General features: G+C 48.1%; 1 protein-coding gene across 1 annotated transcript in view; it reads right to left on the bottom strand.

Annotated features, from left to right (window-relative positions):
* The window catches only part of ITK (IL2 inducible T cell kinase), a 385,858-nt gene extending 373,672 nt beyond the window's left edge, over window positions 1-12,186 (bottom strand). Inside the window, exons 1-3 of the mRNA XM_078653711.1 lie at window positions 11,883-12,186; window positions 10,413-10,517; window positions 5,684-5,765 (exon numbers count right to left, since the gene is read on the bottom strand). Of these exons, the coding sequence (XP_078509837.1) occupies window positions 5,684-5,765; window positions 10,413-10,517; window positions 11,883-12,020 (325 nt within the window). The 5' untranslated portion in view covers window positions 12,021-12,186. The remainder of the gene's footprint in view (window positions 1-5,683; window positions 5,766-10,412; window positions 10,518-11,882) is intronic.
* Window positions 12,187-19,645: the final 7,459 nt, after the last annotated feature.

Here is a 19,645-nt window from a genome sequence, read left to right as displayed (position 1 = left end):
ATCAATTGCTACGGAGTTGTGCGGATTCAAACCGGAGCACCCATGAATTGGGGACAATGAAGTGTGAGGTTTCTGCACCTGGCTGCCATAAGTCTCTCTGAAGTAGTGATCAGGGACAGACAAAAGGGATGGACTGACCTAGGAACGTCCCCACCTTGCACAACAGAACCTGCGGCTCATGCATTATCCCTACCATTAATGAAATGGCAGTACTCAGGAAGACCTAATCAGCAGCCCCTTGCTTCCAAAGTCTTAGTGGAATTTCTAAAGGTACCCCTGTGTCCGTTCTCCTCATTTTAGTGCCTACATCACCACCCTCCAGCCACAGGAATGCAAGCAATACACTTCTAATGTCTGGAAACCCTATTCTCATAGTCCACCTTGTGTCATGGTAAACCTGGAGCATCCAAAATGGATCCCACTGGTATTAGTACTGAGACTCAACACAAATAGAGTCCTACTACTGCACATCTGCTGCATGCATACTAAACATGTGCACACACGACACATAATCAGCAGGAGGGGGCATTAGACAACACTCACTGATTCAGATAAAAAGGTCTAGTCATCTCTGTGAGATCCCAAAACACAGCAAGCTGCCACCACTGCCTTATGACCTAAATCCCATGCAGGGACAGTAGTCCTCTGTCCACTCAGAGGGTATGTTCGGTGATATTATACAGGTAACATTGCAGGCCCTCGACATTGCATAGTCAGGGACAGACCTAGACCTCTGCCCACTCTAGGTCAGGGTGATGCCAGGGCAAAAAATAAAAGCTAGGATACCAGATACACGCACAGCTGGTCACTCAGGATAGGGATACATGCCCATACACCATGCAGGGTAGATTCCCATCACAACAGAGTGAGTTATGATTGGGGGTCTTTCACCGTCCCTGGCATACTGAAGGTGATTCTTCACTTTCTGGAGAGACTTTTTGGCTTATGGAAGCACTCCTGGGAAGATCCAAGCGCTGTCATACTGAAAGTAATTCTTGGTATATGGGGCACGTATGACAAACTGTTGGCCTTTAGATACTAGGTAATTGTTTGTTTTTTTCAAATATTTTTTGGGGGCCTGATATCACTGTAGCGTCTACAAATCTTAGCCTGCTCTATCTGTCTGCCTCAGGCTCCATTGCAAATGCATTTGGCCTCTCCGCACTGAAATGCCCAAGTGGGGACTTCACCTGGGGCAGTGCCTTGGTGTAATCATCGGAGCTCTTTGTTCTGTATGGGGTTCTTTCCTAACCTCCACTCCATCTGAAGAAGTCTGCCCATATTCCGGCTGATATTTCTGTATTACATTTCAAGTCCATTCGCCAGGCTCAGTTTACCACATTGACCCAGCCTGCAACCTTCGGAGGTGATGGATCCATCCACCGTTTACAAATGTCCCACCTCGCTACAAGTATCAAATAGAACAGGAGACCCCTCTGCTCCCTGATCATTAAGTTGCATGTGGTCCTATCGACTCCCACCAGGACTAATAATGAGTTAAGAGCTATTGTTACTCCTAAAATGTCCTTTAGGATATTCTCAATGTCACTCCAGAACACTTTAATCATAGGGCACGAAAAGAAAATATGATCATCATTGACTTTTAGAAATCCACACCTTCTACACCTGGGGGTGGGTAAAGGAGCGAACTTAGCAATTTGTGGTGGTGTCCAATATAATCTGTTTATAGTAAAAAAAAAAAGTGGTTTAGTTTTAAGTTTGATGGCTGAACTATAAAATATAATAATTTTAGAGTCACACCAGATTGATTGTAAGTCTACCCCCTGTAAGGTATCTCCCCACACCATATGCAATGATTTCAGTGTCTTATCTTCCTCTTCAAGAGTCTCCAGTACCATACAGCAACGTCCTTTCTTTTAAGTCTTATGTCCTGGCGAGAAGACTCAAATTCCGAGTCCCCCCCAGTCTCCTGTTTCGAGGGTGCGAGCCAGGAAGATAGCTGCACATATTTAAACCTGGATAGACAATCTCCAACTTTGGTTCTCAGGGCCTCCCAGGGTAGAATCCCTTGCATTGTTATCAGGTCTCCCCAGGTGACAATCCCTGCCCTTCTTAGTGGAAGACACTACCCATCCTTCATTCATTCTGGGGTGCAGGGGCAATCTCATATTGGTGAGAAGTCGGAATAATATCCTATGCTGAGCATTTTCTTCACCTTGCACCAAAGATTAAGTGTTGTCTTTAAAACCTTCAGTCGTACCTTTTTAAGGAATTTTGGTGCTCCGAACCTATACAGAAACCACCCAATTACTAGAGGTATTTGTTGACATATGTTTCACCCATTGAATATGAACAGTATAAATGGCAAAGTTCTGGCACTGGAATATTGAAGTTAATTCTTGGTATTAGAACGGCACCCATCACATGAAGCAGCACCCATGACAAACTGCTGGCTCTTGAGTACTGGAGGTCATTATTGACCCAATGACCAGTTTGAAAAAATGGAGGGAACATCTCAGGAGTAAAAGGCTTCATTATACTTGAAAATGTAACCAGTACTCTTTTATACTCTATAGCTGAACAAGAAATGTCGATTTCTTGACAGGAAAGAAACCCTCGAGACTTTCTAGAAGAATCTGGGTTCACTCGCTTTGCTCACTAAGCTTCAGAAATTCAGGTGAGGTATTACACCCATCACTCAGAAAGATCACCAGCCGCCATTGCTTACATCGCTCTCTTACGTCGAAAACATGAACCCCTTCGAAGCAAGCTGAGATTAGATTTTTAAGCTGAAATACAGCAAATATATGTTGTTTGCCTTTATCAAATATTATAATGATCGAAATACAGAGTACAGAGGTCAATAGATTTAAAAATAATAAATGTTTAAAGCGAAAGAACTTCACATAAAGTGTTTGTGAGGCACAGACAGTGGCATAAGGCAAGATGATGGAGCCCCCTGCGGAATGTGAAGAGGGGCACCTGTGTCTCCCACATCTCACAGATGTTCATTGGCCTTAGGCTGCATGAGAGCACCCTGAAGGGGTGAGGGGCTCAAAACAGAAGCGACTCCAATCCCTGCGGGGCACAGTGACCCCCCTTTCTTCTCCCACGCGGTTAGTCTGTATACACCTGCAACAGGTGTATTCCATGGGTCAGCAGCCACATATACTGGATATTTTGGAAAACCATAACCTAAAAGATGTAAATCAACAAAAGGAAACAGTTGTTCCAGGGGATTTGTCACTACACAACCCTTCTTTCTATGTAAACGTTGATTATGCGCTTGTCATCCTGAGAGTTGCATAACTATCAGGGGTGGGCAAAGTTTTACGCCTCAAATGGGAAACCTTGTCCTTGACAAAGGTTCCTGACTTCCCCCAAAGCAAGGTTTAACCTGCACGATCAATACTTTGTTTGTGAAATAAGATAATAATAATAATGATGATGATAAAAATAATAATAATAATAATAACAACAACAACAATAAAAACAACAATAATAATAGGTACAGGGGCCCGCCCAGCAAACCTTTTCTTAGGATCCCACTGCTGCCCAATGCCAGGGTTGGAGAATTCCAAGGCTGGAATATTCCCAATTCCACCTCTTTGTTCAACCAAACTATTCTCTTCATCTCATTCCTTCTTTTTCATCCCTGCTTTTCTGCCTTTGTCATTGTTTTCTTATATTTCCCTTCCTCCGTCTATCTCCCTTTGCTGTCCTTCTATTGCTATGGGTCAAAGACTGATGATGAAAAATAAGTCCTAGATCCGAAAATAAGTCCGATGCCCAGTGCTGGACTGGCCTGCGTGTAGTCTGGCCCTGCCAAAGGTGCCACCTTGAAAGGATCAGTGTGTGGGCTGCTCCTGTTGCTCCCGCACACTGGCCCATTCCGACGGGCTGACAGGCTAGTCCAACACTGCTGATGCTCACCACCTGCAGCTGCGGTAGATTGGTATTTCATGTTTAAAAGCCGGGGTATGACACCATTTGATGAGGGTTATTGATTAGGCTTGTGATGTCTAGTGTCCAAGCTGGGATGAAAGGGTGAGGACGTTAGCCATACCCATCTCTCAGGGAGGAGAGGATTTCTAGAAGGTGGCAAAGATATCACTCAGGTTAGATTCCGAAAAGGGCACCAACTCGCTTGTGCAGGAATAGGGGAGTGAGGGCATGGCTCCAGGGCCCACCAGGTGATAGAGGGAATGTGGTATGTTGGAGGCACTGATAGAGTTCATGTCCCACCGTCTCCAAGTATTCAATACTACAATTTCACACCCAATATTAGGCGTGCATGCACCCTTCCATACACATGTAAGTTCCACAAGTTCTCTCTGTAACAATTCATTTCTTAGATACTCTACACTGAGTTGGGCACTGTAGTTGTCTGGATTTCAACAAATCTTTCAAGAGAATATAAATCCTGAGCTTTTGCCACATTTCTGCCAGATTAGGCATCACATTGTTTTCCTTATTTTCGTCCCCCTAACACAGCTGTGCATAAACTATTTCCAGTTCACCACTCATTTTAGACATACTTTCAGTGGGATCACTCAAATGGCGCGAGAGATCATGTTTCTATTTCTAACGGCAAATTTATGCCACTGATTTACTGATACTTTTTGACCTCATTACATTGTATTTGGGTAAACCACATCAGTAATACCTCACAAGGAATGTAAAGATACTGTAAGGTATGGTAATTCTTGCACCATTACACGATTTCCACTAAATTCTAACTATATTCTATGGGCCAGATATACGACCATTCCATTTTGCGAGTCGCAATTTGCGACTCGTAAAATGAAATGTACTACAGTGTCTGAGACACTGCTTATGATTCTCAAATAGGTCGCAAGAGACCTGCCTCATTAATATTCATGAGGCAGGTCTCGGTTTGCGACCCATTGATAATCGTGAAAATCACAGGGCTGGTGGCCTGTTGGGGTCAGCAGACCACCATGTCTGTGACAAATTTTTTAATAAAGCAGTTTTGTTGTACATGTACATGTTCCTCTCTGATGGTATCAGACCTACTTAAGGTAATTTTTCCTGAGGTCAAAGATAACTGGCCATTGGCCATACATCTTTGACACTGTTCTAACTGTCAATAGAGGCATCACAATCCACCACAGGAGATATGATTATTAAATCTTACAGACAATTCCAGTCAGCCAAGCTTATTAATGTGCGTTTACTTACTGAGGGTACCCCCGGGCAATGGCTTTGACGGGTTCCTGGATTATGCGTACTCATTTACCATGGCCAATAGTTGCAATAACAGAGCATATATTATTACTATGCTCAATAGTATTTTGTTAAGTAACACTCAAAGGTATTTCTTTGTTCTAAATGTTCCGCAGGGATTTCCTACAAATGTGCATTAAGATTGCCATTGACAACCAGACGTCCCTCCCCCTTGTCAATCCAGAATTGGCATTCAGAACAACCCAGCTCTGTCAAGTCACCTCAATCATGGCTTGGAACAACCTCTTCTATTCTGTAACTGGTGATCATACAGTGTTTTGTCAAGGTACTAGAATTGTGTGCTCTAATGAGATGCAGACTTCTGGCTGACCTTCTGCAACTCGCTGTTTCAATGCACACTGCACTCTTGTAGGGTCTGTGGTTAGACCACACAAAGATCTCTCACTGAACATTGAGCCTGTCTGCAGAAAATACATAATATGATAAGGACAGGAGACAAGTTCTATTCTTTTACCTTCTTTAAGCCTGAGAACCCAGCGCTGACGACTGTTTCTATCCGGTGCAAACACATACAGCAGATAATTATCATGAACAACCTAAGGAAGAGAAGAAAGATCCCATCAGTGGATACAGATTTATGTTAAAGTCATTCTGCCAACCAACCACAAATCCGTTCCGTAATTCTGGACATATTAAGCTCCAAAGTTATATGTATATTTCAACATGTTTTTGCCACGATCCTACTGGATCGCGGCAAACAAAATTAAAAAAGAAAATGGCATCCTCGCATTAAAAAATATATATATTTTGGAAGAGGGCGTGCATAGGACCCCCCCAACCTGAGACAATTCTAACCCCCAGGAACCCTTCCACCAGGGCCAACCTTTAAACAAACTCTCAAGACACACCTAGCCCGCCTCCCTAAGCCGTTAAAGGCCCCCGGGACCCCTGGCCAGGTTCTTACTTTCAGGGGAGGGGAGCGTGCGGCCCCAGGGACCCCATCCCCCATGGCCAAGTTCTAATGAAGGGGAAAGGACACATATGACTAGGCTCCCTGGGCCTTTAAAGGCCCAGAGGAACCCATCCCCCGGGGGCCATATTTCATAAAAAAGGGAGAGGGCCATGTGGCCCCCCTCCCTGAGCCTCACAAGGCCCAGGGGACCAACATTCTCCAGAGCCGGCTCAATTACTCTGTCCTGGAGAAGCCACCCCCAGGATAGAGTAGTTTCCCTGACCACACTGGCGTGCGCAGGGAAACATATGTTTGCTCCTGCCTGGCAGGAGCATTTTTAAATGTGCCATTGGTTGGGAGCAAAGATGCCTTCCCTGCCTGCAGCAGCATGGGCAGGGCAGAGCCTGCTCCCAGCCAGCTGGGGATTTTATAATAATTCCAACGGGTGGGAGCAAATTTCTGTTTCCCTGCAGGTAGGGAAACAGATATAGCTCCCGCCCCCGGAGGGAGCAAGCATAAACAGCTGGTTCCTCTGGGTGGGAGCAATGCCGGCTCCTGCAGCATGCGGGGGCTGGCTGGGGCCACGGGAACCCTAAGGCTCACCCCGTGGCCCCCAACTTGTTGTTTGTGGGGACCCCAGGATACGGGAAGGCTCAGAGGCGCACGCCCCTTCCCCCTTAAGAATGCATATGGCAGGTCTCTGTCTGGAGTGGCAAAGTGGGTGAAAAACGATGATCTGGAATGAGGCCTGAGCGATCGCCATTGACTGAGATTAATTCAAGAATTCCTTTCATCACCTTGCTGTTTTTACAGTAGATGCCCTAGACATAGGTCTTGTACTTACTGCACCACAGGACTCAAGCTGTACATGATTGATGAGCTTAGTAGATTGAAACCGGTCTGGGTTTGCTTGTGTTCCTGTCTAGTGGGATCTGATCTTACAGTTCAGACTGGACTGTTCCTATCTGAGCAGGACAAAAAGTGATTTGCATATGGCAGATCTTTGTATGGAGTTTCATCATGGGTGAAAAAGGAAGGTCTGGAATGTGGCCCCAAGTGATTGGCAGTTGCTGAGATTAATTCAAGCATTCCTTCCATTACCTTGTTTTTGCACTAGACCCAGAAAGTGTGATGGATATGCCTAGATGTGGACCGCGTGCTCACTGTGTTACAAGACTCAATCTATGCCTTACTGAACAGACCTGAGTTGGTCAAAACCAGTCTAAGGCTCCGTTTGTTCCCTTCTAGAGGGGACCATGCCTTGAAGTTCAGGTTGGACTGTTCTTATTGAGAAGAACCAAAACTCATTTACATATGGTACATCTGTGTCTTGAGTAGCATTTTGGGCAATCATTTATGGTCTGCAATATGACCCAGAGAGATCACCAGTGGCTGAGATTATTTGAAGCATTCCTTCCATCTCTGTGTTATTGTTTAGGTCTCGCCTAGACAGCGCGCATGCGCTACCTAGGAGAGGGCCTTTAGCAATCGGTCTTCACTTTTCAAGCACTTGCACTTGTGCTTGTGGCAGCATCCACCTTGCAGGAGTGAGCAGCGGAGCGCTGTTTGTAATTAATGTGGCCACGCCGCTGCTCACTCCCGCAAGGTGGATGCCACCACAAGCACGAGTGCGAGTGCTTGAAAAGTGAAAGCAGTGGTCTTCCTGCCCCTTCCGTGAGATGTAGCCTTGTACCTAATTTGTTGACATTTAGATTACTAAATGTTGTAACACCAGCTTCCGCACGCGATCATCATGCGTGATTAATTAATTCATCTACCCATGGTCCCCCTGTTTACTAAAAACAGGGTGCTAAGGAACATTCACATGCGCTATAAGAAGGGACCACCCCGTTAAATCTGTTTCGTGTTCTATCTACTCTCAGTTTTTTGTTTCTAATATTCGGCCTCTTTCTGCTCTCCCATGCGCCCCCTTTGAGATCCTCCTCTCCTTCAGCATTCTGCCAGCACCCTCCTAACCAATAGTCATCCACCACCCCACCACGTCCACCACCACCACTATGTCCACCACCACGTCCACCACCACCACCACGTCCACGTCCACCACCACCAACATGTCTACCATCACGTCCACCTCCACCACGTCCACCACCACCACGTCCACCACCACCACGTCCACCACCACCACCACATCCACCACCACCACGTCCACCACCACCACGTCCCCCACCACCACCATGTCCAACACCACCACCACATGCACGTCCACCACATCCACCACCACCACGTCCACTACCATGACCACATCCACCATGTCCACCACGTCCATCACCACCACCGGGTCCACCACCACGTCCATCACCACCACCAAGTCCACCAACACCTCCATCACCACCTCCACCACCACCACGTCCACCACCACACCCACCACTATGTCCACCACCACCATGTCCACTGCCACCACCATGTCCACCTCCACCACCACGTCCACCACCACCACCTCCACCACTACCAACACCACCACGTCCACCACCTCATCCACCACCACCTCCACCACCACCACCTCCACCACCACCCCAAAACGTCCACCACCACTTGAAAAGCAAGCTGTGAAAGCATAGAAGCCAGCCAATCAGAATAGATGACAAAGAGGCTAAGCTCCATGGGAGGGACAAACACAAGACTGACACCGTGGGACACAAATAAGAACAAGGCAAATGAGAGTGACAGCATGAGAAGCCAACCAATGGTAAGTAATGGACGGGCTCCAAACCATGTATGTTCTTGGAAGGCCCACAATATACCTCGTAACAGTCAGCACATGAGCTGTCTGATAGGTGAGACCTAAAAACGGAGAGAGAGACATGAAGGGGCGGAGAGAGATTGTAGTGAAAGAAAGAGAAAGACAAGAATGGAAAAATAGGGAGAGAATGAGCGAAGAAGGATAAGGCAAAGTACCATGTGGGATGTGAGGGAGAGAAACACATAGAAAGAGGGAAAAAAGGGAGTGTCAGAGAAAGCCAAGGAGAGATAGCGAGAAGCAGAGAAAGGCAGGTCGAAAGAGGTAAATACAGAGAGACACAGAAAGAAGGTGACAGAAGAGAGATAAAGAAAGATAGGAGAGACAGTGAACTCAAAGACAGTGAGAGACAAAGAAAGATGGGAAGGGAGATAAGGATAGAAAAAGAGAGACATGAAGAGAGAAAGACAACACAGAGAGAAGAGGTGTGGCGCAGCGGCCAGGGCGACTGACGCTGGAATCTGAGGCTCACAGTTCGATCACTGGCAGCAGGTCAGCCGAGCACCATGTGACTCTGGGCAATAGCTTGCTTAATGTTCCCGAGGGCCCCCAGCGCCGGGACACCACTTCGGAGGTAGCTGTGCACTTTACAAATACTGGTATTATTATTATTACAGAGACAGAGAAAGTCAGGGAAAGATACAGGGAAATGCAGAGACACTACCAATCCATAAATGTATCGGTCTATCTTTACATCACTTTTTCTATATGTCTCTCGAGCTCTTTGTCATTTTCTGTCTCCTGTTGTCCCGTCACTGCCCCTCTCTTTGTGCCACTTTAACTCACTGCCTGCTCCCTCCCTCTCTCTCTCTCTAAATTCAAGCCAGCTTAAAATACACGCTGCCCTGGTACCTGCCTTTACCCCACTGCGTTCTGGGCTCAAATGTATACACGGTAGTTAAATGGAGAAGCTTCTCCATTCAAGGCTCGCCCAGCCGGAGCATCCGCTCTATGGATCAGCCGAAACACGTCAGGTTCAACTTTTCAAAAGACACGTCCCCACAAAGGTTGTCACCGGAGAACGCCGTCACCCTCAGGCATCGCACTAAGACACACCATGAAGAAGGAGCATAGAATAAGAATTAAATATACACGCGGTACATGCATAACTGCAGCAAAAGGTCACATAAGTTTCTAAAGACAAAAACTCCGCCTTTATGGCATGCTTGGTCATGGACTGAGTAGGGAACCCAGTGTCCTTGGTCTGATTTTATGTTCCTGGATTAACCATAATGTTTCATGGCTGGACATTGCAAGCCACTGATGACCAAAGTGTGGCCATGATATTAACCACGCATATCCAGCGCGAGGTAGTTAGATGTGTGACTTGTCCAGTGGCCCTGTGAGGACAACTGCCTGGCACCCGACAGGCTTTGAGTGCTGAGTCAGCACATACATTTATATAGCCCACACTACATACTCTGGGTCCTAAATGGATCATTGCCCACGTTACAAAACCTAATGCACTATGTCCAGGTCCTGGCGCAGAGCCTCTGGTACATGCACATGTGCCCCCTATGGAGAATCACTCACCTGAAAAGGATATTTGTAGTTGCAGGGAATGATCAGGTCACTTTTCACAATTTCGACGCACTTGATTCGTGAAAGCTCGATAGAACCTTTGAGAGTTCTTTTTTTCTAGAGAAAAAGAAAATATCTGTGTCATTACACTGCAAGAATTCACCAAACACCTTCTGCATTACATCGTCCTCCGAAGATAAGCCTCCCCAGACATGCATCACTCTGAGCTTGCATTACAAGGCAAGAGGCCAGCTGACAAGACTTACATGCACATTTCTCAGTATCTTGAAGCAAATCCAGTAAGAATGTGAGGGGTGTCCAGGGCAGGACGGGCCATATGGGCCTCAGGGAAACCCTGGTAGGCTGATGGGCGATGGGATCTCCAAACAATCCACCCCTGAGGGAGCGACTCACTATTTTCTTGATAGTGCCCACACTACAGACTCTAGATCCTAATGCACCCATGTAATTTCCTGCAGGCAAAAAACTCAGAATGAGACCCGGCTGAATCTTGTTATTTATATACGATCCACTTCAGAAGTAGCTCTATAATATAGCACTCGACCATAATTACAACCCCAGTCTAGGAAATTGTGTACATTTAGCATGCCCGCCTAAGACTTGAATCGCACACAGAGGTTCGAAGAATACTACTGTTATCCTATAACATGGCCTCTAGGTGGAGCTCTCCGTACACATGACTATGAGAACAGCCTGACCAATACAAGGTGCCCAAAGCACCCACTGGTAACTCTTCGGACATGAACCTCAAACGGAATCTTGTGTACCACATGATTAAGAGGAGAATCGAGACCTTTCTGGAAACCCCCAAACACCCTTATACCATTGCCCCCAGAAGGGACTAGTAAAATGCATGACGAACCCTAGAACGGTAATCAAACCAAGATACCTGAGATGAGTCTTAGATAACTGAATATATGTTCTGCATGACCATGAGTAGAACCCACTGCTTCCAAACGATCCGCACTGGTCAGAATTTTGACCCCACAGGAGCCAGACTGGTCAGAAATCTGAACCCAGTGGAGCCGCATTGGTCAGAACTTTGACCCCAGAGAAGCCTCTCGGGGCAGAACAGTGACAACAGTGGAGGCGTTGCGGTCATAAGCTTGACCCCTAGACGAGCCATACTGGTCAGAACTTTGTCCCCAGGAGACGCAGTGGTCGGGAGTCTGATCCCAGAAGAGCTGCTCTGGTCTGAACTTTGTCCCCAGGAGACGCAGTGGTCAGGAGTCTGATCCCAGAAGAGCTGCTCTGGTCTGAACTTTGACCCGGGGGAAGCATCATAGAACCTCTCCCTTCTGTGACTACCTCCACACGGTTGAACCCCCTGCTTCCTGTGCCCTCTACTACAGCATGGCCCCATAAAGAAGCCAGTGTATCCCATGGGACCGGGAGCCATGCTCCACTTTCCCGCCCCATAATAACAGTGGCATGCAGTTAGCTCAAGTGGGCTGCACCTACCCCGCCGCGATACTCGAAGTACGTCAGCTTGGACTGCGTGAGCACGAAGAGGCGCATTTTGTAGTTGGCGGGCGACGTTCGGCGCTTCTGCTGGGATTTCTTCATGAGCTGTTCCTCCAGGAGGACGCAGTTGTTCATGGTGCGTGAGGGCTGGCCCACTCTTCCCTTAGAACCAAGCCCATCAGTCCCAGAGAAGTCTTTCTATGCAGACGACAGAGGTGGGGGAGAGGTTCAGGTAGGGAGGAGGAGGGCGGAGGGAGGAAGGCAGCGTGGGTGCTTCCGAGGCAACCTCTAGCATGCAACCAGACAGTTAGGCAGCATCACGTGGCTTCCTTTCAAAGCCAAAACCCCCCACCACATCCTCTGGCAAGTCATGACATTTACTGTGCACAGAACATTTACCACCTGCAAAATCACATGAGAAAATGAAACACATGAAACCCTGTGCAAACCACAGACAACAACGAGAAGATCTGGTAAGCAGGGGTGCAACTAGACTGACTAGATACGAACTGGTGGGGGAGTCTGATTGGGGGGTGTGCTAACACTGCTAATATTCCCAGCCTGGGCTGTCTCGAGCGCTGGTGGGTGCCGTTACGACAGTCTTTTTTTGAGGCTCTCCACCCCCATAACCTTCTTGCCCATGAATTCCCTCACTACCACTCTCCAACAGTGCACCTCATCTCTCCATGGCCTCTCTTCACTTTTTTATAGAGCTACTTAGTTCACTCACACTCAGTTCTGTGATCTGCATGGTACACGTTCTTTGCAGCAGGCACATTAACCCTCCATGGTACTGTAGGATGAGCCACAACTGCCACTAGACAACTTTCCGAACGATCAAAGTAAGAACGTTAATTACCGGAGTTATCTTGGCATTTTTATTGTTGTCTGAATAAGGCCAGATGCACAAGGAAGTCCATGTGCTTTAGTTTTAAACCAAAGTCAATGCCAGGTATGGCTGTACCAGGTTGACTGCCCTAAAGCCAGTGCTATTCATAGCAGTGGGCAGAACAATCATTTCCAGAAATGGGGTAAGAACTAACCTCATACCCATTATATGAGGAAAAAGATCTGCTAGTGCGATACTTCCCTCAAATTCCACCAAGCTAAACAATTTAACAGATTTCTTGCAGACGATTTAAGGGACTCCTCCCCTGAGAATTTGTTGAACTTTTTTAGATCAGATTTCTAAAATATCACAGACCCTTACAGGGCATTCATGAAATATTCCAGTACTTTCATGGTGCACCAGGGAAGCCTGGCCTTTCCTAGGAGTAGATCTCATTTTTTTCGAATGTCTTAAATCAGAAATTACTTCCACGATACCAAGGTCATCATTTTTTCATGGCCAAGTCCCTTATGCCAAGGAGTAAATTCAATAGGACAGTGCCAGAAATGTACCATGGATACTTCAGCCACAGTCAGGGGTACCTCTAAAATTTCCCTCCTGTATACAAAGGGCAACATTTTGCCATTGACAACTCCTATAAAATGAGAGCAGGAAATCTTATGACAAGAGTTACCTCAAATATCAGTTCCAACATTTTGCTATCGATCCACCCCATATGCTAAGAATGAAGAGCATCATGTCAGGCCCTTCGGCCAGGTGCGGTGGTGTGTGTTCTGTGTCTCTGCTGCTGGGTATGACTGGGTTAGCAGCTTTCTCAGTTAGACAGTTCGAGTCCCCACAGCCAATTATTGCGTGTCAGGGCCTGCAGTTTGCCATAAACAACACCTCCCATCCATATGCTATTAGTGCCCTTGTCCATAATGTAAGAAGAACCTCCAGTATGCCAGACCATCAGGACACTTGCATGCATAACACACATACACTCTCACACACATTCTCTCACACACACATTCTCACTTAGGGGGATATTCACAAGGACGGAACTCCGATTTAACCCCACCTTACTGCACCAACAGTGGAGATAGATTGAACACCTCATTCACAAGCTGGTGCAAACCGCGGACATCGGCAGTATTTCCGCGTCAACTGCCCCAAAATTTATCCCCACGGTGGACACCACCAACTAACCCTAATGAGTTGCAGAGTAGGCGTTCCCATGCAAAAACACATGAAAAAACCACAACACCACTTTCACAACGAAATGCCAAAACAGGCGATAAGCCGCTATAGCACCAGGGATTTAACACCTGCCTTTTGCTGGTGCTAAGCAGGACGACTACCCACAGCATGAAAGGGAGCCCAGCCAAGAGCCACACCTGAAGACCCACAGATGCCATGGAGACAATGATCATGCAATAGCAGGATGTGAGGAGAGGCATGGAGCAGGCATGTGTGAGATCGGTAAGTGACCAAGGAATTTGAACCTACCCAATGCCAGGTGTGGCCTGGAGGTGCGCGACAGACCACAAAGTGCAAACGACGGAAATGCCCATGTGGTGAGCAACTGCTAGCGCATGGTGTGCAGTGGCCATTGGACGCTACCATGTCCCCACAGGTTGTGGGACAGAAAGCGGAAATGTCGCATGTTACGTCAGTGAATGGCCCGTGCTGACCCCTGCCTCAGGCCTACACTGCATTCCAGTAGGTCACACACAATTTTAAATTCAGCCTTGATTCATTTATGGCTAACTTGATGTCATTGTACAGGCCTCATCGCAGACTGCATCCCCTTTCAGCCCCGCTGCCACTAAGTCTGTTTTCCGAGACCTACGACACATTCTGGTTGGAGTCTTGTGGCGACTGAGTCCATGGACTTGGGGTTGTCGTCGCCATCATGTCAGTGATACTGACATCATGGCGAAGACGATGCCGTGACATTCCACTCCTCCATTTGCTGCTTCTGGACAGCCTCCACCCTCTGCGTCATGCCCTGGAGGACACCTTCCACTCTCCCCCGCAACCCTCCACCACATACACCTCGGACTTTGATGAGGACCCGCTCAGGTTGCATGGCCCATCTGAATGCACCGCAAATCACCGTCCTGTGGTGGTGTGCCAGTTCCGGCCACAGTGCATCTGGGGCCACTGACTCTGTGCTGGTCACGTTCAGGACCCCTTCTCCTGATATATTGGATGACCTCTGTGTCGGTGGTCTTGGGATCATCAACGCTATGTGTCTGTGGCCCTGTGCTGACCGCTGACTCAGGCCTACACTGCGGTCCAGTAGGTCACACATGTGGAACTGTGTCTTGGGTAAGATGTGGAGGAGTCCACACCATTGGACACGCCTTCGCAGGCGGCAACACCAAGGGCACTGGTGCCACTAACTCTGTGCGCAATCAGTCATGGGCACTTTCTGGTTGGACCTTGGTGGCTGCTGAGTCTATGGCCTGGTAGTCTTCTGCATCTTCATTTGGTTGGTCCGGGCTTGGTGCCCGACATGTGTCTGTTCCATTCATCTCCAACATAGTGACTGTTTCAGCGTGCTCCTGCCCTCTGCATCATGCCCTGGGGTACACCCTCCCTGTCCACCGAGACACTCCGCAACAGGCTCCTTTTACATATACGGAAACCTGCTCTGCACTTGTGACACTATCCCAGTCTCCCACAGGTCAGCGTCCCGTGGGGGTGGGCCCGTGTCTGCCGCGGTGCATCCGGGGCCACTAACTCTGTGCAGCACAAATCATGGGGCCTTTATGGTTGTATGGCTATGTCCTTTACGATGTACACTGTTGTCGATTTCTGACTGCACCAGGCAGCCCTTGCCAGTTCGTGTGCACACACCCCACACACATCCAACAAAGGTGTCACTCGGTATGTGTGCCTGCTAATAAATGTGTCCGTGCGCATGTGCACCTAGCAATTTACACCATCCGAACAAGTGTGTCCGTGTAGTCATTGTGTCAGCATGATGGGCGCTGGTTCTGCAACGTCACAGTGTGATGTCGTCAGCCGACGTTACCATGTCACCTTAGCGTTGGCAGTGACCCTGGACATGTTGCTGCGCACGTACCCCCCTGCATACTCAAACAGCGTGTGCTGGTCCGGCGTACGTCAGGTCACCGCAGGGGTGTGCTGATTCGGCAGGGGCAGCAGAGCGTGGCTCGGACCTGGCCTCGTGCAGGAAGTGCGGTAAGTGTGTCTCTGTGTTGGAATGTAGTGGCCACCAGGGTCACAGTAGTCAATGTTGCAATGTAGCATGCACCAGGAGGGCGGGCCCGCACAGACGGGGACATGTAGGAGTGCAGCGCACACAAGTGAAGGGGCTCGTCGGAGGGATGAGCAGCTTTGTGGCAACGTAACACACAGTGGGGCTGCTCATATGCCTCGTGCTGGGCATACCATCCAAGATTCCCAGGGTCGTAGACATCCCACCACACCCACAACAGGCCTCTGTACATCTCCTGTATGCATGCAGATGGTGAAGTTACTGTAGGGATGAAAGGTCCTTTTGCACTATCAGGTGGTAGCACATCTGCAGCTCAGAGCAGGAACTTGCATGTGGCCAGCACCCCCTGACAGATACGATTGCATTTGCTTGTGACTCCCACACAACTCACTACCCGACGTGGGACCAATGTGTACACATCCCACATGCAGGAGTCCTTGGTCGTAGTTAGCGTGCGTGAAATGGCCTTCACACTTACTCCCACCCCACCCCAGGCCTGCACCCGTTGCACACAGACACAGCTCATTGCACTGAGCTGTGCCATTTCATCCACAGGTCTGGCGCAGGGCAAGCTAGTGCTGCTTCAAGCAGAGCCACTGACGTAATGGCAGACCATCCCGTACACATGCTCGAACCCAGTCACGTGGAGCTGAACCATGCACGTCTGCTGCATGTCCTGGGGGCACTGCCCTTGGCAGTTCTGCAGATAAGTTACCGGCTGAGCTTCCTCCTTGCAGACATCGCTTGCGTTTAGCCTGTGTTGCATTGTCGTTCGTGCATATTTTAGTGGTCCATGGATGTCTGCCTCTCCAACGTAACGGTAGCTGACCTGGATTTCAACGTGTGTATGCGCTCCCTGTTGGCCCACGACCAGGAGTATCACCATGATGCCCGTTTATGGCATGCATGGATGTTTGGCATACAGGCCGGGAACTGGGCCGGGGACATTGTACGAGTCGTCAAGTGCAGTGAGCACATTGAGCCACTACCCGATTGGGCTTTGGTGCACATTCAGTCGAGTGGTTGGAGTCAGCACATCTGTCCGGGTCAACTGATGGATTACGTCAACGACATGTCGGATGTGTTGAACGACGATCACTCATTGGAGCTGTTGGCCTACGCTGCTGCACTCGCGTTCATGTACGAGTGACAAGGTACCTACAGCCAGGACTGGATGTGACCCATTGCACGTGTCCCGACGCCTGTTTGCAGGTGATGGATCTGGTTAAATGTCCCAAGATGACAGTGGACATGGCTGCATTGTCCTGGGCACATGATCCCGGCGCACACAACCAAAAAGGGCTGCCACTAACTTGTGTTGGTGGTGGACTCCCCCGAGGTAGACATGGGCGATTTCCTACGTTCCTCATTCAGGCATGATGCTGCATTGGTCTGCACATCGTGGCACTTCTCTTGGCCGTACTGACACGCACTTGTTGATAAAGTTTGCGCACTTTCACTTGTCTCCAACTGTGTTGTGTCTTGATTTGTATGCCAATGTGAGTGTCATGGATTCTCTGGCTTCCTGACATACGTACATTGCTATCCCATCAGGCCTATGGGTTTGTACTTGTGCATTCTCGTGTCCATGTTTCGTTCTTTGCGAGGTGCGTATGGCCGTTTACCGGCCACAGGCAGGTGCACTTGTGTCCTGTGTTCGTTTGTGCAAATGCTGGTGTTTGTGCCACATTGTGTTCAATGTTGGGGTGCTCTGCTTCCTATGCGTGTTTGCTGCATTGTGTGTGGGATGCCCCTTCGGCTCTGATTTGGCTCACCCTTCTCCCTTTCGGGCAGTGTGGTTTTCACTTCTGAGTGTGTCGCGGGCCTGGCAGTGCTTACCCTTGCTTTCCTCATCGTGAATGGGCTAATTGCACTTTTTTTCGCGTTGAGATTTGTGTGTTTATCTCTGTCACGGTGGTTGTATCGCGGACATTGTCCGCATTTTCGGCAAACTGTCGCATGGTCCCGCGATGTTGTGAATTCCACGTTAACACAGGGTTATTTACCCGCGATGGGCTGCGATGTGTAAAATTGCGTTAGCATTTTTGGGTGATATTTAGCACACGTTCTTGTGAATATACCCCTATATCTCTTGCATTCGTTCGTACATTTGTACTCTGTCACACTGAGACACACTGCCACCTCACACTTCCAATAGTCACTCTGCTTTTTTGTGTTAGAAAAGCTTGCCCTGCTGCTTCTGCTATACCTGACTTGCCTTTAAGTGTAGCTTAATAAAAACATATTCTCTATGCGCTATTCAAAAATAATAATATATTGCCATGTCAATGTTTGTTGCAAGTATGAAGTGAATGAAAAGTGCACTTAACGGGGCTTATATTTGGTTTCACGTGTGAATCAAGCAGTTACAATATTGGAAATGAACTAATCCACATTCCAACATGTAATATCACAGCATCCAAGTGATAATATGAAATGCTTGACTTATTCAGCAACCGTGATTTTTATCCAGTGACACTTTTGGGTTTTTGAGACTCAACTTACAATATAAAAAAAACGACATGCCCCAGAATGAAGCATTGTGATGAATGGAAAGCCAGGAATGGCACACAATCCTCAATCCAGCACCATACCCCCAAAGCCTCAGCCTTAGTTTCCCACCTTGTGGCATCCCACATTCTCAGTCCACTCTCTCCTCTTTCACCGGCCCCATTGTTGTAGATGGAATTAAGTAGGTATCTATTACCATGGAAAAAGCAGGTATAATGTGGGTGTCTTTGTAGAAACATGCGTATACTCATGAGAGTTTTGTAATTTTTATATGTGCAGAGTAAGAGGTGTGCTCATTTAAGTGTTGGGTAATGGTGAATAGTGTGAGTGAGTGCAACGTGAGTGGTGCTAGTGCAGGGTGAAAAGTGTGAGTATGTGAGTGTCAGGTGAGCAGCATGAATGCAATGTGAGAGGATGGCCCATGTAAGCGTTGGGTTAGAGGAGTGCATGCAGAGTGAGAGGAGTGAGTGCAGGGTGTTTTGAGCAGTGTAAATGCAGGGTGTGTGGTGTGCCTGTGTGTGGTGCAGGGTGAGAGGCAAGGGTGAAGAGTGATGTGTGAAAGTGACTGATGATTGCATGGCGAGAGGAGATAGTGCAAAGTAAGTGGAGTGTCCCTATGAGTTACGGCATATTATTGTCCCTGTGTGCATGCAGGACAAACAGAGTGCCTGCATGAAGGCAGGCTGCAATGTTTGTCCTTGTGAGTGCAGGGTGAGAGGAGGAAGTGAAGGGTGAGTGGTGTGACTCCAGGGTGAGTGCTGTGCTTGTGTGCATGGTGACAGCAGGGTGAGTGCTGTGCCCATGTGAGTGAAGGGTGAGCTGTGTGAGTATTAGGAAAGCTTATGTAAGTGCACAAGGAGCTATGTGACAATGTGAGAGTAGGGTGAGAGGAGTGGCTGCAGGGTGAGTGATGTGACATATGAGTTTGCATGTGGGTGAAAGTGCAGAGTGGGAGGAATGAATGCATGCTGAATTATGTGCTTGTTTGAGTAAGATTGTAGCATGAGCAGTGAGATTAACAGGTGAGTGAAGTGTCACATGAGGGCAGGGCGAGTAGTGTGTTCATGTACATGCAGGGTGAAAAGCGAAAGTGCATGGTGAGTGGTGTGAGTGCAGTGTGATCACTGTGAGTGCAGGGTGAGCAGTGTGCTCATGTGACCGCAGGGTAAG

Source organism: Lissotriton helveticus, chromosome 7, assembly GCF_964261635.1.
Source record: "Lissotriton helveticus chromosome 7, aLisHel1.1, whole genome shotgun sequence".
Taxonomy (NCBI): domain Eukaryota; kingdom Metazoa; phylum Chordata; class Amphibia; order Caudata; family Salamandridae; genus Lissotriton; species Lissotriton helveticus.
The sequence above is the reverse complement of the archived record's forward strand: the minus strand, read 5'-3'. Positions and strand labels throughout refer to the sequence as shown.